The sequence below is a fragment of the Amyelois transitella genome, chromosome 4 (assembly GCF_032362555.1).
Source record: "Amyelois transitella isolate CPQ chromosome 4, ilAmyTran1.1, whole genome shotgun sequence".
Lineage (NCBI taxonomy): Eukaryota > Metazoa > Arthropoda > Insecta > Lepidoptera > Pyralidae > Amyelois > Amyelois transitella.
The window spans coordinates 10,704,395-10,731,877 of NC_083507.1; the positions used below are offsets into that span (position 1 = coordinate 10,704,395).

Sequence of the window (27,483 nt, forward strand, 5' to 3'; positions counted from 1 at the left end):
ACAGTATATGAGGAAAACACTATATTCTTTTCAAAGTAAATTGTACATTTTTGTACTAACGAGTGCACCTGCTTATAGTTATAAAAAAAATATTAGTTTATGGATAGATAATAAGTTCTTTGATTAATAAATTCAAATAATAATTGCCATACAAAATGGCAATGCCAGCCTTCTGGGCACACTCCCGCAAGTTGATGCAATGCTCCCTGCATTGCATCAACTGTACAATTTGTAAATTAAATGTTAGTTTGTAATCATCTTTTTTCTTCCTTTTTTATAAAGCAGTTTAAGTTTTAACTTGAATTCATAATGGACTTTATAATAATTACTTGTCATATGTAATTTAATAAATGATACACGTGACAACATGATCCGCACGGGAAGAGATCTGGCCGACACATTCTGGTTTTCATTCACTCCTAACCAGCATTGTACACAATTTTCTTATAATTCTCCCAAAAAAAATAGTATATATACATACATATAATCACGTCTATATCCCTTGCGGGGTAGACCGAGCCAACTATCTTGTAAAGAATGATAGGACACGTTCAGCTGTTTGTGAAAGTGTCACATGAATTTATATGAATCTCAATTCTATGTGGGGTTGCTAGTCCATCGCCTAAAAGAGAAATCCCAAGATTATAAGCCTATTCCTTAATCGCCGTTTACGACATCCACGGGAATGATATGGAGTAGTCCTATTCTTTTTTTTTCTATTGGTGCCGGGAACCACACGGCACAAAAAAATATATAGGTATCTTATATTTTACCTGGCTGTGTCATTCCAACCGTAAATATTTGTTGGATGCGAGCAGGGATTGGAAAAATTGGCGAAATCCGCTCACGGTACGCTGAGCCCGATCCTCGAGGTGATCAATATAAGAATTTTGTATAACCATCGAGTCTACTCGCCAACTCGAATATCTATTATGGATAAGTCGTTAATCCAGATTCCTTTGAAAGTAAGTTACTTGAAAAGGACGCTTTGTGAAACGATTTTTTCAGTCATATCGGTTTCAGCTAAGTATTAAGTAGAAAGTGGGACACTTTACCTAGAAAAGGAAAAGAAAAAAAGCAAAAAAAATATGCACAGATACAGAAAAGTACTTAGTTCTGTTCTAATGTTTTTTTTAATATTTTAAACCACTTAAATTATTTCGACACAGTTCTCACTTTTATTTAAATAATTAATTTCCAAAGACTTTATTATTCGAAATAGAAATAGGCGATGGGCTTGCAACCTGTCACTATTTGAACCTCAATTCCATCATTTTGTCATACAGCTGAAGGTGGCCTTTCAGTCTTTTCAAGAATGTTAACTCTGTCTACTAAATACTGTTTAGTAATACTGCAAATAAATGTATACCTATGGGACAAGTTACTTGGATTATGTTTGCTCCCAGCTAAATGAGTTATTTATTCAATTATCTTCCATTAACTTTCGCACGAAGCTCATTGTCATTTATTTATTTATGTCACACAAAATAACATATATAGGAGCATAATGTCGTTGTCATGGGGGCAATTTTTTGCGGGAAGATATGATCTTTCCGGGAAAGAGGCGTGTTAAATATCATCTTCGTCTTTAAGAGCTAAGTCTTGTCGGTGAAGTGGAGTGTAGCGTCATCCATTAATCTATTTTCTCAGCGATTTTTTTTTATTTGTTGTTTATTTTTTTGATACGTTTACTTATTATTTTATTTATTTGATCAAAAAATTTCATTCTTGGTCTTCGTCTCTTTCCCCTAATTTATGATGTGCGTTAAATGATAAAATTCACTATTTTCATAGTTATGTACACTAGTTTGAATACTAACCAATGCTGCCTGCACATTAAGGGAAGTGTAACCATGATCGATTTCCAATACGGGTTAGGTTCCTCTGCGGAGGTCAGATGGGAGTCGCTTCGTGTAGAAACCTGACTCACCCAATCCAGGATCCATGGTCTAAGGCATACCCCAGGCTTCACACCAGGGTGGTGAAGATGCAACTGGGACTAAAGCCCTAATCGATTTTATATCAGGTGGAAGCTGCTTTGTGTAAAACCAGGATTCACCCAATCAAGGATCTATGGTTAAATGCAACCGAGACTGAAGCCGGGAAGAAGAAGAAGAAATCTATATACGAAGTCGCGGGCACAGCTCGTAGGTAAAATGATAAAATTACACATCTTCACAGTCGGGCGAGTGACGAAAGACAGCTGCATTCGAATTACTGGGAGCAAAGGTAACTGTAGCTGTGTAATTAATGAGTAATGAGCAATTAAGGACATTACTTCCTCGTGACGAGATGCTGGGCCATCTTGTTTGTGTTTGCAGCGGCCACAGAGCAAGAACACAGCTGTGCTCTGTGGCTGTGACACTTCTCTAATTGTAAGTATTATTACTTTTAATATTTTTAGCGTGAGCCTCATTTTAGTGATAGGTATCTAAGATTGCTTTTTCTCTGAAATGGCGTCAGAATTGGTCCTATATATTTGTTTTAAATAGCCTACTAGACCGATTTTGTTTGTGTTTTACCTGCAATCAGATGAGTTATATGTACGGAAACTAAACAAGAAGGAACGTTATAAGTATATACATATATATATGTATATAGTAACGTTGAGTTACTATATATATATATTTTCCATAACCCATACGAGTAAAACAAGGAAACTTACTTTAAAATTCCCATGGCAGTTGGTATCAGGCAGTCGGCCGACCGCAGCATACATACTTACATGATCACGCATCATCCCCACAGGGGTAGGCAAAGACTACCAACTAAAACGTTGGCAGGTTTACTAATTTCAAAGCAATCAAAGGTGATGAAAGGTGTCACTTAGTTTTTTTGTCTAAAAACACTTTTTCAAAGTTTACAAAATTACAGTTGAAAATGCAATCGAGGAATACACGGTCATAAAAAATTAAGCAGTCTCTGTAATTTTTTTACCCTATTAAAGTTCCGTAAAAGAGTTGGTGAAGTAATACCTTTTTCTCACCTATCATTTTATTATGTTTACACCCAAGTACAATTTAATACTATGTATGTAATTATTTATTTTGAGATTATTTTTTTAAACGATGGGCTAGCAACCTGTCACTACTTGAATCTCAATTCTATCGTCAAGCCAAATAGCTGAACGTGGCCTTTCAGTCTTTTCAAGACTGTTGGCTCTGTCTACCAAGGGATATAGACGTGATTATATCTATGTACGTATATAATTATTTATCTTGCTCTGCGCCAACGCCAATCTCCTGTTTGGTTTCCTTCCACCCAATGGTTGACTGGAAGAGATTACATTAGCGATAAGTCCGCCTTTGTACCATCTTTCATTCGTAATTTTTTGTAAGTTTCACTCTTATGGTGCAATAAAGTGTTTGTTCTATCTTTCTAAATGGCACAAATTAAAACATTTTTTATTTATTTCAGCTACAATTTCAATATATGTATGGATGGATATATGGATTAAGGTTACCTATGTTGTCTTCTGAATAAACATGCTCCTAACATGTTATTTCAGACATGTGGAAGACCGAGACCATACAGGATTTTTCTCTCGTCTAAATGTAAATTTAAAACTGTAACATAGTTTAAGTATATCCCTTTGACTTCAGCCCTCCAATCCTCTAGGGTTACGTCCCATTTCTATGCTAATATGACTTCAACATATAGTTTAAAAGTTTATGTTAAACGCGAGTAAGCAAAGTTGCCAAGTAAAAGGAAATAAATTTATTACAAACTTGGGATTCTTCTTCAGGCGATGGGCTAGCAACGTGCAACTATTTGAATCTCAATTTTATTATTAAACCTTACATCTGAACGTGGTCTGTCAGCCTTTCAAGACTGCTAGCTCTGTCTGCCCGCAAGGGTTATAGACGTGACCATATGTATGTATATTATATACTTGTGATTCTTCTTTTAGGTTATGACCTAAAAGAAGAATCACAAGTAGTTTAACAACCTGTCACTATGTATATCTCAATTCTATCATTAAGTTATAGCTGAACGTGCCCTTTTAGTCTTTGCGATACCATTGGCCTTGTCTACCCCGTAAGAGATAAAGACGTGATTATATGTATGTAGCTATGAACAAAGTTATATTCTCTTACAATGTTGTTTTTTTAAATATATGTAATCCCACTTATAGTAGAACGTAACCTTTCAGTTTTTGCGAGACCGTTGGCTCTGTCTAACCGTAAGGGATTAAGACGAGACATTGACTATATGTATGTATATACAAACTAATACTTTCTAACAATGTTGTTCTGCTTTTAAAACAAATGTGAAACCATCCTTATCATGTTGTTTACGTAGCGTCATACATACAAAGCTTTCATAGTCGTCACGTTATCACTGATAACGATAGCGGATACTACACGCATTACGTGGGCGGCACACTGTTCAGCTCGCGATGAGTTTGCTTGTTGGAGACATCGATCATCCATCAGTCAGTCCCAAAAGTTTAGATTTTGATAGCATTAATTAAAGATCGTGTAGAATTTTTTTAACTGGCTCATTTTCTGCGATATTTATTTAGCATTATCATCGTCACACAGAACATTCCATATATAAAATTTAATTTAAAAGGTGCCGTGTGGTTCCCGTCACCAATTAAATAAAGAAAAGGACCACTCCATCTCGTTCCCATGGATGTCGTAAAAGGCGACTGTGGGATTCTTCTTTTGGGCAATGGGCAAGCAACCGGTCAACAAGTCAAAAAGCTGAACGTAGCCTTTCAGTCTTTTCAACATTGCCAGCTCTGTCTGCCCCGCAAGGAATATAGACGTGATGTATGTATGTATATATGTTGTAGGTATATGTTGTAATATGAAAGGTTGGCATTGAGATGTTATCAGCACACGACTCGCTGGCTAAGTGGATAGAAACAAGACGGCTAATGACCAACTAAGAAACTACGTCAGCAGAATTTTATGCACAATAAAGAGGAAAAAGTGACTTTGGACTCTGTTGGCCCTGTCTACCCCCTAAAGAATAAAGACGTCATTGTATAGTATTTTTGTAAGATAAGGCGCAAACTTTTAAGTATATGTTTGTATATATATATATATATATATATATATATATATATATATATATATATATATATATATATATATATATATATATATATGAGGGAACGTAGGTACAAACAAAAAAGGAGTAATGATACTTGATGAAGCGTAAGAAGTTTGCAGGATCGTGGCAAGTGAAAATACGTAGTACTGTACCAATATCTTAAGTACTTATTTACAAAAATATTCCCTTTTCGGAAGACATATGTTACGCCGTTTTTGGTCGCGAGAGTGCCATCAGGTGGTTATCTCTTAAATGTTAAGTACCTATCTGCCAATTAATTAATAGCCTAAAGAACTTTCTTCCTCATATAGCTCTTACCTTATCCACTTCAAATGATTACGGGACTTTAACTACCATTACACACAAAAGAACTACGTACCGCGGTGTCCGAGTTTACATATGTACATACATATGGTCACGTCCCCTTGCGGGGTAGACAGAGCCAACAGTCTTGAAAAGACTGAATGGCCACGTTCAGCTATTTGGCTTAAAGATAGAATTGAGATTCAAATAGTGACAGGTTCCGAGTATACCTTCGTACCTAATCGTGAAAACATAACAGACAAACACAAAGAGAACGGAATCTTTTGGTACTTATTTAGTACGAGTGCTAAACTTTACGTTACCTACCTACTTAACGATACGTTGATGCCATATAATTTATATTCATTGCCTATTACAAGACAGGGACGTAAAATATAAACAGCACACCTTACATTTCACCGGCGACGATCATACCTGGCAGAGCACCAAATATGTTAATATCAGGTAAACTGTCGCAGTATTATAAATTGACTTACATAAGCCTGGTATATAATTCTTCATGGAAAATGTTTTAAGTTACATAGTTTTATTTCGGGCGCGTCTGGATTCTAATTTCTAATCTTTTAAATTTCTTGACTGAATTACAATTAATAAATTTACCTATCAAAATCTCAGACATTTCATAACACAATAACCTACTTTAAGCCATATAGATGAACCACACAAATAGTTACCTAAGTAAATACTTACCACAAGTACCGAGGATAAACCAAACACAATAATAATTCGCAAAAATCGGTCAAGACTCTTTAGCACTTCCTATCCTATCAATTTTGCATTCGAATTTGTTTATAAAGGTCCTATAAAACTGGTGAACATTTTAAATAAAGTTTTAACATGTACGTTCGGATACACCTCGCGGAAAGTAGAAGCCAGTACGACATGCAGAACGATTTGCCGGCAGCGCGGTACTGGCTTGTGTGGGACATTTTGTACGGCACATGATGTCATTTGTACAGTTTTCCTTTAGAGCAGTTTATTTGTAAGTTTTTGTTTAGTTGTTTAATATTTTATCTAATTATACAGATATATAAAACTCCTGGATTACTGAGCTGACTGACAGACAACGCAGAGATCAAACCGCTGGGTGTAGATATTTGAAATGTAGCATGCAGGGCTACTTGATTGCTGCTATCTTAGAGTGCAATAAGAGAGAATTTCCTGATATTTCCGCAGAAATTTCCAGGAAATCACGGACTTAAAATAAATCAAAACATAACTTCTACATATTACCTACTACCGTGAGGTTTTCGCGAGGCACATTTGAATGGTTAGGGATACTCGGATCTCTTTGCCATGGATGCCGTAAAAGGCGACTAAGGTATATTTCGGGACATTCAAGGAAGCTATCGACATGACAAATTTCAAATCTCTGGATACAGCTAGTTAGGCCATGCGTTATTATCTAAAATCAAACAATAACTGCGATGAAAAGATAGATACCTTAAGGGGACTCTATTCTTGACGAACCCGAAAATCGATGCTTTTTAAACAATCTGGTAACAAGGCAAGAGACATGCGTGACATCGTAAGCAAATTTTTGTAATCGACAAGTCATGAAAGCGAGAAAGCTGGAAATAAAAATCAATGTGTGCCAGTTCGCGTGGTCGGACTTCGCTACATACACACACTGTTGTTAATCCATTCAAATCAATAATATTTTATCGTATCAATCACGATAAAAGCGGAGATTACATACACATTACATTAGATAAATATAACGGTTATTGTACCTACTAACTTTACCTGCCCTGGTGAACAATCACAACAATTTTCTATGGTACTTATGTAACTATTACCTTTTCCAGGAAAAATATTCAAAAAGTACCTATGTAATTGTTTGATCTACATTAAATACATATTACATGCCTGGGTTAGGATTATATAAATGACTACATACTGTTTGTAGGTAAAAATACTGTGTTAAGGAACATAGTACATATATATGAACATAGAACAAAGTGAACATAGTTATTTAAACAAAATTTGTCGGAAAATAAAAAAAAGCAAAATAAAACTAATGAAATTACGGAAGATTAACTATTTATTAGAACCTAATTTAAAAAAGTTGGCACAGGTAGTACAAACAGAATTTAAAATCATAGGTAAAAATCATACTTATATAAATCAACCAAATAAGTACGTTAAAAACTAGACCAGCCCCTTGTCTCACGGGCCTTAAGTCCGTGAAAAATAACACTCACATTTGTAAACTACGGAAGGGACGGAGTAATTACTGTAAAAAGTAATTAATACATAACAGTGGAGTGTGAACAGACGCCACGTCTAGCCACAACTTGACTAATTGGAAACTTTGGGGTGATTTTTTTCTTTTCACACGCTTGGGGATTAACCCACACGCACGTGGCATGAATTAATGTGGCAGAACCGTGCAAGCGTAATGGATTAATGTTGATATTGGAAGACGATATGCGAGCCAACGGATTGAAGAGTGAGATTGACGAAGGTCCTTCCATCGTAATTCTCACTTTGCACACACAAAAGTGGTGACAGAAATATCGGAAAGGAACCCTGTGCCTTGAAGCATAGCAGGTGGAGGTTACAACCGATGAATACTCAACACAAGGATGAAAGTGCTAGGTAGGTATTCAAAAAGTTCGTGTCTGTGGTTCGTATCGTAGTTGGTAGGGTGGTTCTCATAGGTATGTTCAAATTGACCTTGTAATAATATCACTGGGGCCATGTGAATGAGTCTTTAACTTAATTTACGTGCATCAGTTTGAATGTTGACCGACGCGCTTCTTACAAAATTATCATTTTCTAACATCGCGGCTCTCGATGTGAGGAAATGATAATTTTGTGACGTTCCAAGCAATTGAATGTGTTATCAGTACGGAAGGAAATACAGAAATTGTACTTCCACATTACACACCCGATTATACTAGATACTAAATATATACCTGCCTAATACAGATGTTCAGATATGAATGACTACCTATAATTTTATGTGCTCTAGAGCATCATATTAAAAATTTCAAGATTTTTGCGTGGGTAAATAAGATTAGAAAGAAAGAAAGAAAGAAAGAAAAATCTTTATTTGGCGCAAGATGTAACATAACATTTTCATTCATAAACAGTGCTAGGGAGTTAATATATGTTGAGTATGAGCGTGAGTGTAACTATGTTCTTATTGTTGAAGCAAAGTAGACAAAAGGTAGGCAGAAGGAAACTACAGAAAAATGCAAAGGGTATGTAAAGGTTTGCTGTTATGTATTGGATTGAGATTGATTACTAACAAAGCCTATTTGAGACAAATTACAAGCTCTGTAATGTATGGTTTTGACAAGTTGTTGGATACCTAACCACCCCAGTAAAGACGACCAAATCTAAATCATAAGTTTATTTTATAACCTAATTTTTCATTACATCTACGTTACCTACATGAGTCCAAGTATAGTTAATGTAAAATTAAGACTACTCGTATTCCCGTTTCCCCTAAGTACGTAGGTACCTACATAGGGGTTAGCTACTTATTCAATCCTTAAGTATCACGTGTTAAATATTTTGTACGACAAAGCTACACCTCACCTAGTTTTAAATTACGCCCGAAACTGTGACACGGTATTAAATTCACATCATCAGGATCAAACGTAATTTGTCACAATATACAAGTATTTAACGAAAACTAATTAACATCAAAGCAATCTGCCGCCTTTGTCGTTGGCATAGCGTTCATTTTACGACGTCCCAATGGAGATCAAAGTTTAAGCCATGTGTATAGGAAATTTATAGCAGTAGCTACATAGCTTTGCGTACATCCCACTGTACACACAATAAAGTGGACGTAATTTTATTCGTTCGTTGAGCCTGCTTAATCTCAACCGATGTTCTTGGCAAGAATAGATTTTGTTCTATTATTTTTTTCGCAACTTCGTAATCTGCGTCAAGCCTTCATGCTTACGGCTGAAATCGTATGGTATGCACGTGCATACATATTCTTATACTTATGTGTTTTGCTTACTATCCACCTTTCTCTCTTCATTGTTTGTCCCTGATTATATTTTGCATACATACATACATATGGTCACGTCTATATCCCTTGTGGGGTAGACAGAGCCAACAGCCTTGAAAAGACTGATCGGCCACGTTCAGCTGCTTGACTTAATGATAGAATTGAGATCCAAATAGTGACAGGTTGCTAGCCCATCGCTTAAAAAAAAATCCCAAGTTTGTAAGCCTATCCCTTAGTCGCCTTTTACGACATCCATGGGAAAGAGATGGAGTGGTCCTGTACTTTTTGTATTGGTGCCGGGAACCACACGGCATTATATTTTGAACTGATGAAAACTTACCGAGCCGAATGGCAAAGTTTCACGAGAGGCTCTGGCTGCTCTTTTTTTTTCTCCAAAGGGGAAATCCTTTTTACAGACTGCCGCTCAGGTCGTCACCCGGGAGAGTGTGGGACCCCTGGTATCTAATGTGCCAGCCTACCCACTAAAACCCCTCCGGTGCGCCCTTTTCGCCATTTTGGCTGCCCTGCCTTACATTATAGACAACGGTAAATAAAACGATGATTTCGACCTGATTTCTACACTATCCCTCCATCAAGCCTTGGCTCCATCCCTTACGGAGTAGACAAAGACAACAGTCTCAAAAAGACTGAAAAGCTAAGTTCAGCTGTAGGGCTTAATGTTAGAATTGAGATTTAAACAGTGACAGGTTGCTCCATCGCATTAACTAAGTATCCCAACTTTATAAACCTCTCGCCTTGATTGACTTTGCAATCTGCATGGGAAGAGAAGTAGCTGGAATACTGCTATACACACTATAATTTTCCGCTACCAGACCAGCATGAAAGCTTCCAGATATAACAACCAAATTAATGGAAGAGTGGAATGCTCTGTCATTAGTACTCACAGTGCTTCTTGACTTCCCAAGTCCTCTGAAGTGCCCCTTCAATTCTGCATCAATTATATATTCCTGTATTCTAGAGCATCTTAAGGAGTGTTTGAAATAAAACTGCCCATATTATATTAACTCTCCATATATAATTATAAACTTTATAAATACAAGCGTTTCACAACATTACAGCCGGGCGATTCTTGACACTACTCTCCTAACAGATAACATACACTTATAAGCCTTTAACTATTTCACTCAAATAAATATTGAAGGCTAGATTCTTTGTCTAGGCAACCACTTTTCTATGGCATTGTCTTTAAAGAAAATATGGGTCAATCATATAATTCGGAAAAATTTATATACCGAACGATATGGGTATAATATACAAAGGTTTAAAACGAAATAGAAATAAGAACATATAACAAATATTTGCTGTATAAATTTGTTAAGAAGAGACGACTTTTATTAATTAAATACAGTGCACAAGTAAAAGTGGTCAGTAAACAGTGTCTTAATCTTTTCGTTTAGAAAATGCATATAAAACTTTTAGATTGAAAAAAAAAGTTAAGCTAGCGAAGCCATAATAATTAATTCCGTCCATTTCGCGAAAATGGCGAAGTACTTTGGAACATTTATGCATCAAACTTATTATTATAATTAGCCACACCTAAAAAATATCTATTAAAAGAAAAAAATCACATTTCCCAAACGCCTACATTTTCTGCAATACGACGAAGTAAAATTTATAATATTAAAATTTAAAAGTCCATCAAATCATTGGTACTATTTGACAACATTAACTAAAATAACCATCATGTAAAAAGCACAGATAAATAAGGTTAACGAATCATTAACAATTTTCCTTATTTATTGCACATAATGTTTCAACAGGCCAAGCGGCCATAACATTACGTCATAACGTATGTGTCATTGTTGTTCATTTAGAGATTTTGAGCTTAAATAAACAACCTCACTCAACAATTGTTTACGTAATAAGAAAAAAAAATGGTTTTCTTTGCAACAAATTGGTAAAAGCTATAATTCATGGTTAGACACCGTGAATTAGGTAATTACCTTTTACCAACGCATTCACTAGACGAAATATGCATAATGATTTTTTATTCGTTAAGGTTTATGATAACTCTTTAAACCTACTGTGAATGATTCCATAAATACAAGCAATCAATTTTTACTTTCCCATACAAATCGGTTGATCAGCTGATCGGTCTTAGTATAGGAAAGTCAATTTTTTTAGCTATATATTTTTTTTAGGAAACCTGCTCAGTTTTGTTGTCCAAACATACTATGACAATTCCATAAACAATAATAATTCACTCTGTATAAGGAGTTATCGTGATCCCGCTCTATCGAACTGACACATTAAAATGAGGTTATTCTAAAAAGGTTATAAACCATTAATAAAGTCGAAACCTTTATATTCGATCGTAGTGGTCTTCCTGGGAAGTACAAAACGGGAACTGATGAATGATGCCGACGTGATAATAAAACAATTCTTCACAAATAACTTCATTAAAAATCGTATAGATCATATTATTTTTGCACCAAATGAATTGTCCGCATCAACCGTTTACTTAATAATTAATACTACATATAATAACTAGAACATGACAGGATACTCGCGTGACTAGTAGTACATTTAGTTACTATTGAACAGCCAAACGGAACAGTAGTCTTGTACTACAGATCCAATAATGAGATTAAATACAGCACCAAAAATTAAACATTTATAAAATTACAAATATAGTGTTTAAAAAATATCTTAACCTTAACATCTTAGAATATAACAATGTGTTTGATTTATAAGAAATAATAACATAATTTTATAATTAAACATTTTACAATTCCAAATAAGCACAGAAAAATCTTATAACATTGCAAAAGAGACAAATAAAACGAGTTTTTATATTTACAAGCATACATATAAGGTAACCAATTTAAAAAGATACTTTTAATGTTATATAAAATGTATTACATCGAGAACAGATTTAACTTATACTAACATTACGACAAAATCGAGACTTTGTGATCTTAAATGAGCATGATTTATATAGGTAATTCAACAGTATATAAAACGTATTATATATTAAAATAATAAAGTTATAACAGTTACATTTAACGCAAAGCTAACGTATAGTTTCTATATATAAGTTATCTTCTGTTTCAATGAAGTTCGGCCTTATGACTTGTTACAAGGTTAATTAAATAATGAAAACCTTACTGCCTTTAAAGAGTTAAATATCGATTTGAAAGTTAAGAGGCTACATTATACGAACGTATTTTTGCGCAGTGTATGTTAAATGCTAAATCTACGTATATAGACTGGGTGTCTATAATACACCAGCCAAATTAACATAAAAACTTCAGTACATGAGACACAAATATTCCCACTAGTAAGAACTTAAAATTCCTTTTTAAATTTATTGTTTACATGAGCAATTCGTATGGGATGGGAAAAATATTTTTCATAATTCGTATGATATTTGCTAAAATCCTGGAGTAAACATTCTTAACCATGATTCATAAGAATAAATTAAAATAAAATATACGGGACATTGAATTATCAAGTAAGTATCCTCAGAGTAAGTTCGAAACTTGTGTCTAGGTAAGTTTTTTTTTCTACTAGACTTTCATAGGAATTTTGACTGGTGCTTAAGTACCCTAACTCTTAATATTTACTACTGAACACGTATGACGCATCATCTAGCCACACTAATGATATAACGACTTCTCCAACGACATTTTTAATAAAAATTTACTGCGTTTAAATTTAGTTTATATTTTATTTTGACAACGATAGAAAAACATTTCATCCCATGTGATTTTATTACAATGTGTTTTATATGCGTGGTATATGACGCCATTTTTCAGAAATATATATTTTTTTCCAGTAAAGTGTAAATATAAAAAAGACTCCCAGGTTTACATTATAGTTTTAGGTATAATTTACAAGATGAGAGTAAAATATTGAACAGTTATTGATTTCATCATGACATTTCTAAAGTGCTAATAATCTCTCGAAAAATATTTCTTTTAAGAATTATTCTTTATGAGTGTAGTAAAAAGATCGAATTAAAAAAAAAATATACAAATAAATAAATTGTACATATAAGAGGAGATTCGCTATAAGTCTTCAAAATGAGAGAGATGAACTAAAAATGACAAATTAATATTATAAAATTTAGACCTAAACTAAAAATATGCAAGCCTTTATAAATAAGCCTTTATAATATATTACTTTATAAATGAGAGGCATACAATCCGCAGGTTTCTGTGCACCTCACTATACACCTTATGACAAAAATGTGATCATTTTGGTGATGGTGACTGTACTTTATTAACTACAGTGTAGAAAACTACAATAATGGCAAATGTACGTATGTATATATCAAGTCTTTATTAATGTGTCTTTTAAGTACATTATAAATTCATAGTATCTTCGGTCGAGACTTATTTTTTTATTAAAAATGCAAAAGCATATATATTATACTTCGGTTTAATGACTCAATCCAAGAATCCGGTTAAATATATCAAATCAATAATAAACACAAAAGAATAAGCAGTTATATGAATGTAAAACCATTTCTTTTAAATATTTTACTACCTTTACCTATTTGTTCAACTAGACCTTTTGCAATTTTGGTTTTTATTTTTGTCCAAATGAATACAAAAATATGACAGTATAAAAACATGGCATGCTTCACGGCATTCTTGAATATATTAAAATTATTCTTAATTATAATATTCTTTAAAAAAAACATACCTCCTGTGCCTACATTGAAGCCATTCACTCGCCTGGCCATAAATAAGCTATAGTTTATTTTTTTGGTACTGGAATTAATGGTAAACAATCTCGAAATGCCTCTTAATCGAAAAATACATTTCTTAAGTAAACTTTGGTATTGGCAAAAATAATTAATTATGACATCTGTAATTTAAATTTATATAGTGGCTATAAATTAATTTTCTAAATGATATTTTTAATAAAAGAGACGTTTCTAGTATTTACCTTTATTCTAGTACCTAAAGAAATGGACTATTCAAACATTGCAATTCACCCGATTTGAGTATATTTGGCGCATCGTCATTCAGGTAATAACTCCGTTTTACCCGTTATACAAACAAAATTGTATAATTTTAAATCAAGAAATAGTTACGCATGTTATCTCAGTATAAGTAAGAAAAAAAAAACATACCAAACCAATAAGCGTTTTCTAAGATTAAAAAAACAGAGAATCGAGTGACTCCCGCTCAAAATGTTAAAAACATATCACTTTACATTCCGTTTTTAAAAAAGCTTATGAACGAATCCACCAACGAATGCTCATTGCAATCGCAAAACAAGAATCGCTCAAGAAAACTATAAAATTTATTGCGTGGATCGGATCGGCACTCAAATGTGAGTGAAAGACAATTTCACAAAACAAAGGACAATGACAGGACGTGGACGGGAGTCAAAAAAAATATGCTCTGGAATCTTTTTTTTTCCAGAACATAATACACAAAACCATCAACATGAAGCTTTACATTAATCAGTGGAGAAACTTCGATAGCGCGTTTCAGCACTCAAACGTGAGTGGGTGCGGTCGCATCGCTGCTCTTGCGCTCGGCGACCACGTGGCGCGCCATGTCGCCGATGTCCTGGTGCTCCCCGTGGGCGGCCAGGTCGAAGTCCGACCCAGATAGCGACGCTATGTGGTTCCAGTTCGGCTCCGATACACCTGTTGCATGCATCAAAACAGAATGTTTGAAACGTGTTTAAAATAATTGTGATGATTTCCTTTGTTTTTAAATACTTTCGATTCCATTAAAATAGATAGAATTGTAAATAGTAATATATGTAGTATCGTATATCTGAGTGCCTTTCCAAGTTAATTTCGGCCTTCTTGATACGATTGTGTCATTTGACTGTGTCTTTTTTTTCTAAAAAGTGAGTTAATGAAACATTTTTATATGGTTTATATATATCGAGTTATTTAACACTTATTGAAAAAAAAATATTAACAATTATTTCATAAAATCTATTAAATTTCTGTTTCATTGTGATTAAATTTGTAAATCAAATATATGTAATTTAAGTGTGCAAAACTATCAAAAAATCAATGTGATATCATAATAATTTGGACTTAACGTCGAATGCATCAAAAAGCGGCCTAAATACTGTAAAAGCTTAAATCAAACTGAAAAGCCTTCACCGTGTTAATAACTTTAGCGTCAAGTGTCGTCAAATAACACAGGGTGGTTTTAACATAACGATAACTATAACAAAGTCGGTCAATAATCATAAACTTTTGCAATGAAAATAATACAAAAGTGTATTTTTTATTCTTTATATTCACGACTGATTCTTACAGCACTAAAATATGTTCCTCAAAATATTTTAAATCCGAACAAAAACCCAGGCTTTGTTTATAGTTATCAAAGTATATTATAAAATCCCAATATATAGATATCTAAATGTATCAATGCATTTGCAATAATTTTATTAATTCAAATGAAAGCATATAAATCTAGATTATTAATAAAATTAATTTAAACGCGATGAATAAGCCAATTTGTTCGCTTGCAAGCCTTTTAAAACAAGCAAGTATGTATTACGAAATTTAGAAAATTGTTATTTACGTTAATTATGTAGTGTAAATGTGACAGTGACAGTATATTGGTTTGAACTAGCAATTATTAGTGTAACTTAACCCTCTTTAAATATTTTAACATTTATTTTTCAAATCCTTAGTGCATAAATAAATGAATCAGTGTGAATGTAACGAATTCAATATTATTTTAAACAAAGTGTATTTGAGTTATATTGAGAAAAGGAAAACATATATATGTATATGTTTATATTCGGTACAACTGGTAACTGTAACTGGTCTATCAATATATAAATTAATCAGATACGGGATACAGTTTAAGAGTAGCCTGACATTAGAAAATTTCACTCGGATTAACATATCCTGCAGTATCTACTATTTACTATACATAGAAAATATCAAAATTTTCTTTTCATAAGCTAGTGACTTTGAAGTTCGAAAATATATCCCGCTGTATTTGATATAAAAATCCTTCTCACCCCTTTAAAGGACAAGAAAGGGGTTGAGCTTCTATGTATTGAGATTATTTGTGAACATTTCGGCGAACTTTGTCGCGAACAACAGCTAGTATCTATTATAAAATTCATGTGTGATGTTTGGTGTTGTGATTGGTGATTCAAACCATGCTGTTAACGTTATTTAATATGGAAACTCAACTCACATAGCAGCTCCCTGTCGCGGCGACCTGCTTACTGCGTTACTTACAAATACTTATATGAGTAAGCCGAAAATTATCATCGCAATTGGAACGCCAATGAATACTAGTATTGAACGATATTTATAATATTAAAATTTTTTATTTATAAATAAATATTTTTTTATAAGCTATTTATTTACTTTTATTACTTTTACATAAAAATTTAATGGATATAAAGTTGATTTTCAACCATGTCAGATTATTTATAAGTAAAGAAAGCGATTGTAATTCTCGCATTCCCAGCATCAGGCAATAAAAAACAAAAATGTTCGCAAACAGCATTGAAGTTAATTAAAATCTTTTAAGACCCATAAGACTGCTAAAATATATCGCATCATGAAAAATGGACCCAAGTCATTTAAGCTGGAAATATAACGCTACGATGAAAAATTTACACTAAAAGGATACGCGAGAACTATTTAACATTTCAATTCAAATCAAAAGAAAAAAGAACCTAAAATTGAAATTCTACGAAGAAAAAGTGAGACTATAACAGCGGGAAAGAATTATACGAAAATAATATTTTGTGTTTTAATAAAATTCGGCTATACGATTTTTTTTATGACGGTATTACTTAAGAGAATCATTGGCGTTCTTGGTTGCAATGTAAGACTGCATTGTGCGTGTATAGTACAAATATTTTATCCATAAAGCTAGCAAAGCATTATACATTTATAAAAATATTTAAAAAGTTTTATTTAAAAAAATGTCGGTTAAATTTATTTCGCATGATTGTATTTACTTTTAAACAATGTGATAAATTTAAATTTTTCGACAATTTATATATACCTACACCTAAATAACATTTTCGAGTAAGATATGTTTGCAACAATGGAGATATTTTGGAAATCAAGAAAAGCAATAATCAAAATGGCAACCCAGCAGGAACAAACTAAGCTAATTAAAAACCAACCCACAACCTTATGAAATTACAGTATGAAGTATACTTTTGGCGTGTGATAATGTATAATACAGCACGGTGTAACAAAATATTACAATCACATATTTAGAATTTCATTAAAGGTATGTAATGTAATTTTTAAGCTAACTCACACCCAAAACTCACATTTTATTGGTGTATTAATTCTAACGAGCAAGCATTTCGTAAAGCTTATTTACAATATTTTTAAAACCTAACAAATAGGTAATTTCCACTATGTTGAAGATATTACCTATGTATAAAAAAGTGTGCATTAAATAATATTGTTTAAAAAATATTTAGTTACATAAAATATTTTATCAAATGTTGCCAACACGCAAATCTAAAACCCCTTTGCTTCTTTGTCTACTCCACATTATAAACACGAATGTTTAAGAATCACAAATTTACCCTATTGAGTTCATTTTAACTTGTTAGCCTAACTCGTGTACTTCACACACACACAACACAGTATTTCTACGTTCTATGTTCGCTGGTTTTTAAATAAAGATCTTTGGTAAATTAGAAAAAGAAAAAAAATACTTTCAAATAACGAGTAGTACATATTTTTATTGAAGAAGCTTATAATACGACTAGATAAGATGTGATATCTCGATTTTTGCATGAAATCGACAAAATTAAGGAGACAAAAACTCAAAACGCACCTAACCAGTGAACATAAAACGGTGTTAGTAAAAAGAAAAAGGTATAAAAAGCTGTGTTCTCGCATTCCTACCGTAACCGTGTTAGCTAAACGGGCGTAGAGTGGAGGGGACCTTCTCGGGGCGTGCGCGGCGCGGCGGGGGTGGCGGGGGCGGGGGTGGCGGCGCGGGAGGCGCGGGAGGCCACGGAGCGCGCGCGCGTCTCCTCGAGGATGAAGGAGTTGATGACGTAGGCCTCGCGCCGGATGCGGTCGCGCAGCTCGCCGGACATGTCCGGGATCGCCCAGCGGACTATTATCATCACCAGGGCCACGACGTTCTGTTGCGTGGGGGGGGAAACTTTGTGTGTTTTCATGTGTTTCAAGTAAGTTACATTCAAATAATAAACACGTTTATATCATTGTGAGATAGATAGAGACAGCAGCCTTGAAAAGACTGATACCACGTTAAGCTGTTAGGCTCAATTGAGATTCAATAGTGACAGGTTTTATTTCTGCCTTAATCACCTTTTGCGACATCCATGGGAAAGAGATGGAGTGGTGGTATGTTTTGTTTTGTAAAAAAATACAATGCTTCAATCTGTTTTTGTAAAAGATTCACTCCATCTATTCCTTTTAATGTCGCAAAAAAAAGCAACTAAAGGACAAAATCTCTAACGTCACAAACTCCCCAGGTCGATTGATATTAAAAGCTTTGCTAAATCGTATGACATACATATATCTTTTTACACCATTTATCACTTACATGTTTTAGAACATATTTATAGTTTGAATAATTTGTATTTATTTTTTTAAATTAAAATTAAAAAAAAAATTACTAAATAAATAATCTGTATTTATTTTTTAAATTAAATAACAAAAAATTTCATGCGGCATGAATCCAGACACATTTTTTTCCATAATTTTTCTACAAATTAAATATGGAAACCTCATTACTTTGGCATTTTTTTACAATTTTTTTCTACAAATTAAATATGGAAACCTCATTTCATTGGCATTTTTTTCTACAAATTAAATATGGAAACATTCATTAAATTTCTCACCTCAAACACCACAACAAAAGCGAGCCTCGCCCCCATTATGTGCCAGTACCAGTTGCTTCGCTCGTAGTCGTCGCCTTCCTTGTAATACCAGTAGCCCGGGTAACTGTGTCATTATAACCAAAGATGATTAGACAAGGTCAATTATGCTTTGAGTTTACTACAAACTTTCGCAATATTAGTATCCTACTAATATTATAAATGCGAAAGTTTGTGAGTATGTCAGAATGGATGTTTGTTACTCTTTCACGCAACAACTACTGAACCAAATTCGATGAAATTTGGTATGTAGGTAGCTGAAGACCCAGAATAACATATAGGCTACTTCTTTTCCCGAAGATCCCGAAATCACATCTATATCTTATACAGGATAGACAGAGCCAACAGTCTTGAAAAGACGAAAAGGTCATGTTCAGCTAATGAGTAAGGGCTAAGCTAAATGGCTAAAGATGAAAATGAGTTTCAAACAGTGACAACTTACTAGCCCATCGACAAAAAGAAAAATGCTAAGTTTATTAGCCTATCCCTTAATCGCCTTTTACGACATCAAAAGGGAAAAAATTGAATAGTACTATTCCAAAGAACCACACGGCTTACGGAGCATCTACACAGGCATCATGGACAATAAAATTAGAATACTACCATTTTAAACTGTCTAAAATAAGAGGGTGTTTAGGTCTAAAAACCTGGTCCCAATTACGTGCACATACATCCATACGTATCATCACGTCTATATCCCTTGCGGAATAGACAGAACCAACAGTTTTGAGAAGACTGAACGGCCACGTTCAACGTTGCCAACGATTTTAGTTTGCAGTTTGTTACCGCTTCTTCTGCACTGACGCCTTGGAAGCGGCAGTAAACTTAGTTTTTAAGTAATTTATTTGACGTCAACCAATGTTGTTAAACCATACGTTTTGACAATTATTAAGCGATATATACTATCATATAGTAATGAATAAAAATTTTGAATTAGAATTTTAATTTTGAAAAGTATAAAAGGCCACGTTCAGCTGCTCGCCTTAAAATGGTATCGAGATTCAAACAGCGACATTCACCTGCACATAGTCTCGTTGTAGTCACTGACCGGCCTGTACTCCAGTACGGACACGTTGAAGTCGGCCAGGGTGTAGTTGACGTAGCCCTTCATGTTGCCGCCGTTGCTCATCTGGTACACGAGGCGGGGTATGAACTCGGACGTGAACGCTATTATGAAGCCCTGGAATATTTCATATCGTTTATTTTAATTGTTTGTTTGTAATATCTTTATTGTTTATACGTAAGAACACAAAAATGTGTTAACCCGTACCGAAAATAACATATATACGGCATAAATAACACATATTGAGTTAGCCTCGAAGTAAGTTGGAGACTTGTGTTACGAGATACTAACTCAACGATACTATATTTGTTTGTAATATCTTTATTGTATATAACATAACCGTGTGGTTCCCGGCACCAATACAAAAAAGAATAGGACCACTCCATCTCCTTCCCATGGATGTCGTAAAAGGCGACTAAGGAATAGGCTTACAAAGCTGGGATTCGTTTTTAGGCAATGGGCTAGGAACCTGTCACTATTTGAATCTCAATTCTATCATTAAGCCAAATAGGTATATAAGTATGTATGTTATTTTATATACGAAAGAACACAAAAATTTGTTAACCCGTATCGAAAAAATCGACGCGTCTGTCTGTTTGTGGCCCGAACGAATGAACCAATTATGATTTTGGTTTCTTTTTTGTTTTATTTTAAAGATGAATTAAGTTGTGAATGTTTTCAAATATGTTTGATAGAAATCGGTCCTAGAATACCGCCGCCACAAAATGTCGGATTAGTATAGCATAATTACATTTGTTACACAGATATAATGGACCTTTAGAAATAACAAAGACTTTTTCTGGAAATTCCAACGGGAGCGAAACCCTGCGCATCAGCTAGTAATAAAACAATAAGCTATTTAATACATACATAATGAAGAGTGCCATGTGGTTCTCGGCACTAATAAAAAAAAGAATAGAACCACTCCATCTCTCTTCCGTGGATGTCTTTAGAAATAACAAAGACTTTTTCTGGAAATTCCAACGGGAGCGAAACCCTGCGCATCAGCTAGTAATAAAACAATAAGCTATTTAATACATACATAATGAAGAGTGCCGTTTGGTTCCCGGCACTAATAGAAAAAAGAATAGGACCACTCCATCTCTGTCGTAAAAGGCGACTAAGGGGTAGGCTTATATACTTGGGATTCTTCTTTAAGGCGATGGGCTAACGATCTGTCACTATTTGAATCTTAAAGCAAAATAGCTTCACGTGGCCTCCAATCAGTCTTATCAAGGCTGTTGTCTCTGTCTCCCGCGCAAGGGATATAGACGTGATTATATGTATGTAAGTATGAAGAGTTCCCCGCAGTCACCCCAAGCGGCCACTCACATTGGTGATGACGCTGAGCTTCCCGATGGAGTCGAGGATGCGGTACCACACGCCGATGTCGTTGACGCGCTGCGGCACCGGGCGGCGGTAGCACGAGAGGAACTTGCGCGCGTCCAGCCGCATCTCCAGCACGTTGTTGATGAGCGCGAACAGCGGCGCCAGCGGGAACGCCGCCACGAAGATCGTCACGAAGCCGTATTGTAGCACTGGTTAATCGAGGTCATTCTATAGCTTCCACTACGTCTTGTTGGTCAATAACGGTGATTTAATTTAACTTATCCATGGATTCGTCCAGATATGAATTTGGTAATTGGATAATTATGAAATATATGCAAGAAAAACCTATGTAAAATAAATTTTGAGGTGAGAAACCATGAGAAACCTTGGCCGTGTTTCTCATGATTTCTCACTCTATTTCACGCTATTCGTGTTTTGTTTTTGTCAACCTTTCGTTCATATTAAAAGAATATTTTAATTAAAGTTTAAAATACTGAAAAGGGTATTATTACTGAGACTAAATCGATTAAAAATAATGAACATACAAAAGTTTTGACTTACCCATCTCCAAATATTCAGGAAACAGTCCCATGTTGCCAAAGTCGACCAATTTGAAGTCTTTCACCCACTGCAGAGGGCTTTTTATCCTATAAAATTACAAAATTGTCTTCTTAACAAAACTGAAATCATAGACACCAAACCGCTTTAGTATTCATCCCTGTTATTTAATCCTTTCTCTCGTAGACGTACGTAGATAATAAATGTAAATCACACCTCTTTCCCGGAGGGGTAGACAGAGACTACACCTTTCCACTTGCCTGCACACCACCCTCGCTTCATCCACATTCATAACTCTATTCTAACATTACTTCCGTAAAACAAAAATAATTTATCAACAACGATGTTATTTTGTCCAAAAACGTAAAAAAAAAGAACGATGAAGCCGTCAAGAGATGGAACAGTCCTATTCTGAAGTGCCTTAAGTGAGACTTTAGAAAAGTAGGTATGGTATACACACGTGTTTTTCCTGCCAATAGTCCGTATGATGTACCACCATTTGAGCAAGTACGGCATCAGCATCTCCACTATGGTGTTGATGAACTGCTTGCCCACCATGATGATGGCCAGCTGAATGGAAAGCTCGAGGAAGCAGCCGCCGGGGGCGCACTGGAAGATAATCATCATCGTTCAATTGTATATTGTGCCGTGTGATTTCCGTCACTTTAGAAAAGGGCCACTACATGTCTTATTCATGAATGTTGTTAAAAGCGACTAAGGGATAGGCTCATAAAACTGGACTTGTAGGCGATGGGCTGGCGAGTGGTCACTAATTGAATCTCAATTCTATCATTCAGCCAAACAGCCTGACTGAAACGCTTACAAGAAGCATCCCAAGTTTATGAACCTATCCCTTAATCGCCTTTTACGACATCAATGGGAAAGAGATGGAGTGGTCCTATTCTTTTTATTCTTATTAAAAAAAAAAAAGAAGTCTTACCTCTTCCTGTCTCTTCTCAAAGAACCTGACGTAGTCTCCCGGGCGGCCCACGTACTTCCCCTTGAAGAACGCTATGTAGAATATTGAAGCGTAATAGTTGACGAATTGAAGTAGATATATCTTGAGGGTGAGGGAGTCGTCGAATTCTGTTTGTGTGCGCAGTAGTTCCTTTTCGGTCAGCCATTCCGCTAAGTATTGGTAAACCTGGTGTTAGAAAAATACATATACATATATTCATATATCATTAAGCCAAACAAAATCTATTACATATATAGAGTGCCGTGTGGTTACCGGCACCAATAGAAAAAAAGAATAGGACCACTCCATCTCTTTCCCATGGATGTCGTAAAAGGCGACTATGGGATAGGTTATAAACTTGGGAATCTTTAAAGGAATGTGCGGCTGTTTGGCTTAATGACAAAATTGAGATTCAAATAGAGATAGGTTGATAGCCTTAAAGAGGAAACCCAAGTTTATAAGCCTACCCTTTATTCGTCCATTAAGACATCCACGGGAAAGAGATGGAGTGGTATACCCCGATAGGACGACTTGTGGTACCCACATAATTGAGCATACAGATGAGCAGCAGGTTGATGCAGGCGGCGGTGGCGGTGGTGAACATGATGGGGTTGGAGGTGATGAGCGCGCTGCCGTGGTGGCCCAGCGCCAGCGCGCCCAGCAGCGACATGCGGTACAGCACCACGGCCAGCACGGTGGCGAACGCCATCAGAACTAGTATCGCCACCACGCTGAACGACATGAGCGTGGCGGGCAGCCGCATCCGCCAGAACGGGACCATGGGCTCACGCTCGCCTGTCACCACGTTCAGCTGAAATAAGGCTTCGGTCAAAAACTTTCATTGGAGCCACGGGTAAGCAAGGCGCGGTCGCCCAGGTTTTATTGACCAATTCAAGGTTCGGGTGAGCAAGGCGCGGTCGCCCAGGTTTTATTGACTTTCATAAAATCTCTTCTGAAGGCAATGCGATTGTAAGTTTATTTGCTTGTTGTCTCTTTACGCGTTATCTAGCGAGCTAATATTCTTAAAATTTATAATTAAGAATGGCTATTCATTCAGAAACCATTATGACGACATTCATGGGAAAGACATGGAATGGTCATATGCTAAACTGACGTTTACAACAATAAACAGAAATTCTGAAAAAAGAAAAACAATTTCGACTTCTTTTCGTCCAAAATATCATATCTTTCAAATACAGACATCGATCAGTTACAATTTCATTATACGGATTTGTAAAGGTACCTGTGTACGTTTGACATGCGCGAGCCTGGCCAAGTACTGCGGCCTCGGGTGCTCCTCGTACACGTCGAAGCCCGTCAGATCCCAGCGGTGCGTCATCTCGGCCGAGTACCGCTTCCACAGCTCTAGGAAGCAGGCGGCTACAAAAAAAAAAGTGATACACTGATGTGAATAATGCAAGTACGCTGGACGAAATATTCTATGTAAACAGACAGTAAGTTTTTGAACACTGTTCGAACAGAATTTTTTAATCATTAAAGAGATGTTGAGAGTGTTTTGATACATATTCGCTAACTTGACTGCCATTCGATAAACCTTCAAATTTTCATTCATCTGTCATCGGACAACATTTTTCAGAAGCGAATATATATTTTAAAACACCCTCGTAACAATGACATGCTGATCATATAACGTTCGAAATTTGAATTTACCAGCTTGGACAAAACTTTCTCAATAAAAAAAATGTTGTCTATGATAAAACTTTACCCAAGTCTCTTTCTCATCATTGCGTATTCCAAATTCAATTTATTCAAAAACTCACCCCAGAAGCTCATGAAGACAGCAAAGAACACGGTGGTCGGGTTGTCGAAGAGATACGTGATGCGGGACTGGAGACATGTATCTTTAAGGTCCCAGTAGTCACAGAAGTAGTCGCAGAGCGGGCACATCTTTATGGTAGAGTTGTATTTACAGATCTCTTCGCTGGAACGAAAATAAGTCTCTTAATTTTAATACTTTGGTACGTAGTCACTAAGCTTTCGCCCGCGCGAAGAGGATGTCTTTGTCGACCTACGTCCTTCTCCGTACTATACATTATATGTATGCAAAATTTTATGTAAATCGGTGGTTGGGACGTTAGAAACAGACAAATAAACATACTTTCATATTTATATTATTAGTATGTATTAACCCTAATACTTTGTAAAATCTTGAAAAGAACTACGATTTTATTCCTTTAACTATTTTGCAGCTTACACACAAAAAAATTAGATTTTTTTATCATAAGCTGTCTGTCTGATCATCAAAGTAATTATTTGTAGTTTAAGTTTAAATACCATTTGGTATAAACAATATATGTATCTTAAAACAGCTAAGTATTAGTATATGTATTAGTAAACAGAGAAAACTTTATCGGTTTATGCATCAGAGTATAAGATAATATTATCAAACTTATATTAGAGAAACAATTATATGGTATAACTGTTTCTGTAATAAAGATAAATAATAAAACGAAAATAATACTAACCTCGGTACATTAGAGTAAACAGTGGATGCGGAGTAAATGACGCAGATGAGCCCCACAATCGACGCGGGGATCAGCATGTGCGTGTAGAAACCCAGCCACGCGAAATATAAACCTGCGTAAACAAAAACAATATATTTACTTATTTAAACCTTTATTATTTGTAAACATTTGGAATAAACGTTTAAAAAATTTAAACAAGAATCAATTGTCTTAGTAAACCTAATAATTTAAATGATTTCTTAAAAAGCTCACACAGATTTGGCAAAATAATTATCCATCTTAAATAGAATAAGAAGTAAAATATTTCTCGCCTCATCCACCTTAAACATAATATTTCTCGCTTCATCCACCTTAAACTTAATAGGAAATTAAAGATTTCTCGCTTTATCCACCTTAAACATAATAGAAAATTAAAGATTTCTCGCTTCATCCACCTTAAACATAATAGGAAATTAAAGATTTCTTGCTTCATCCACCTTAAACATAATAGAAAATTAAAGATCTCTCGCTTCATCCACCTTAAACATAATAGGAAATTAAAGATTTCTCGTATCATCCACCTAAAACATAAAAGGAAATTACAGATTTCTCGCTTACATCCACCTTTAACATAATACGAAATTAAAGATTTCCCGCTTCATCTACCTTAAACATATTAATAGGAAATTAAAGATTTCTCGTTTCATCCACCTTAAACATAAAAGGAAATTACAGATTTCTCGTAAGCATAAAAGATTTCTCGCATACATACACCTTAAACTTAAACGGAAATAAAAGATTTCTCGCTTACACGTCGGATATTATATCACTATTCCGCCGGAGAGTTTTAAGACAAAATATAAACTGAAGCACTTACCGATTTTAACACCGAAATAATCTTTGACGTAGTCCAGAGGTTGGTATTTGATCCATTTGGAGACGCTTGCCCATTCTGTGTACAGCAGGTGACGCATTGAGCCGGGTGTTTTGAGATCACCCTGTAAATAGAAAGAGATAACATTCATTAAGGTTTTAATATGTTTTGATTAAGGTCTTATTAAATAGTTCCTTTTGAATGAAAAAATTAATGATTCACGGCAAATATATGATAAGACATCTACCTCCTAAAAGATTGAGAGACTGAAAGCAACCGGCTTTTAACAACTTCTGTATTCTAAACTAGCGACGCGCCCCGGGTTTCGTACGGGTAGCATTCATAGATATAAATGTTCCTCAGAAAACCCAAATCAAACAGAAACGAAATCCGTCCACAACTTTATGAGATTAGCGCATATATACAGACAGGGAGAGAAAATTTAGCGGTAGTATAGTAACTATTTAGTTTGTAGCACGTAGATCGAACATAGTGTATTCGATCGATTGTAGTTCGATCGACGTGCTACAAAATGTCGGATTATTTATTTTGTACACTAGAAAGGCTAGAGTAGTATAATACTTGAGGACCTAGATACAAATACACTATGACAAATTTAAAATCCCATAGTATTACTAATTTTTACCACATACTATTATCACATAATACTCACGTCGTGCAGAGGATAAGCGGCGCTGTACGTAGAATTGGATATAAGTCTAGTGATGCCGAAAGCGAAGTCGTCGCTCGCCATCTCCGAGAACTTCTTGCGGTCTAGGATGAACTGCACTATGCGGGAACGTATGGAGGGCGTCCAGAAACACTCGGATGTCGTGTCGAATCTGTGGGCAATGTTTGTTTTTATATCTAGCGAGACGATACATATCTACATACATACATAAAATGTTATGTGCCGTGTGGTTTCCGGCACCAATACAAAAAAGAATAGGACCACTCCATCTCGTTCCCGTGGATGTCGTAAAAGGCGACTAAGGGATAGGCTTATAAACTTGGTATTCT

General features: G+C 35.1%; 2 protein-coding genes across 10 annotated transcripts in view; both read right to left on the reverse strand.

The window, feature by feature from the left end:
* Window positions 1-6,200, reverse strand: part of LOC106139315 (adenylyl cyclase 78C) — an 82,400-nt gene extending 76,200 nt beyond the window's left edge. The window contains exon 1 of the mRNA XM_013340739.2: window positions 6,079-6,200. The gene's annotated coding sequence lies outside the window, so the exon portion shown is untranslated. The remainder of the gene's footprint in view (window positions 1-6,078) is intronic.
* Window positions 6,201-10,377: 4,177 nt separating this feature from the next.
* The window catches only part of LOC106139319 (anoctamin-1), a 31,383-nt gene continuing 14,277 nt past the window's right edge, over window positions 10,378-27,483 (reverse strand). For 8 of the 9 annotated variants that reach the window (XM_060954312.1, XM_060954311.1, XM_060954310.1 and 5 more), the window contains 14 exons: window positions 27,137-27,305; window positions 26,467-26,587; window positions 25,611-25,722; window positions 24,906-25,066; window positions 24,368-24,504; window positions 23,669-23,935; window positions 23,107-23,310; window positions 22,627-22,775; window positions 22,170-22,255; window positions 21,612-21,817; window positions 20,236-20,396; window positions 19,181-19,283; window positions 18,253-18,457; window positions 10,378-14,990 (listed from right to left, as the gene is read on the reverse strand). In XM_060954312.1, coding sequence (XP_060810295.1) covers window positions 14,836-14,990; window positions 18,253-18,457; window positions 19,181-19,283; window positions 20,236-20,396; window positions 21,612-21,817; window positions 22,170-22,255; window positions 22,627-22,775; window positions 23,107-23,310; window positions 23,669-23,935; window positions 24,368-24,504; window positions 24,906-25,066; window positions 25,611-25,722; window positions 26,467-26,587; window positions 27,137-27,305 — 2,236 coding nt within the window. In that variant the 3' untranslated portion in view covers window positions 10,378-14,835. Of the gene's footprint in view, window positions 14,991-18,212; window positions 18,458-19,180; window positions 19,284-20,235; window positions 20,397-21,611; window positions 21,818-22,169; window positions 22,256-22,626; window positions 22,776-23,106; window positions 23,311-23,668; window positions 23,936-24,367; window positions 24,505-24,905; window positions 25,067-25,610; window positions 25,723-26,466; window positions 26,588-27,136; window positions 27,306-27,483 lie in introns of all 9 variants that reach the window. The other variant, XM_060954313.1, reaches the window with a different exon arrangement.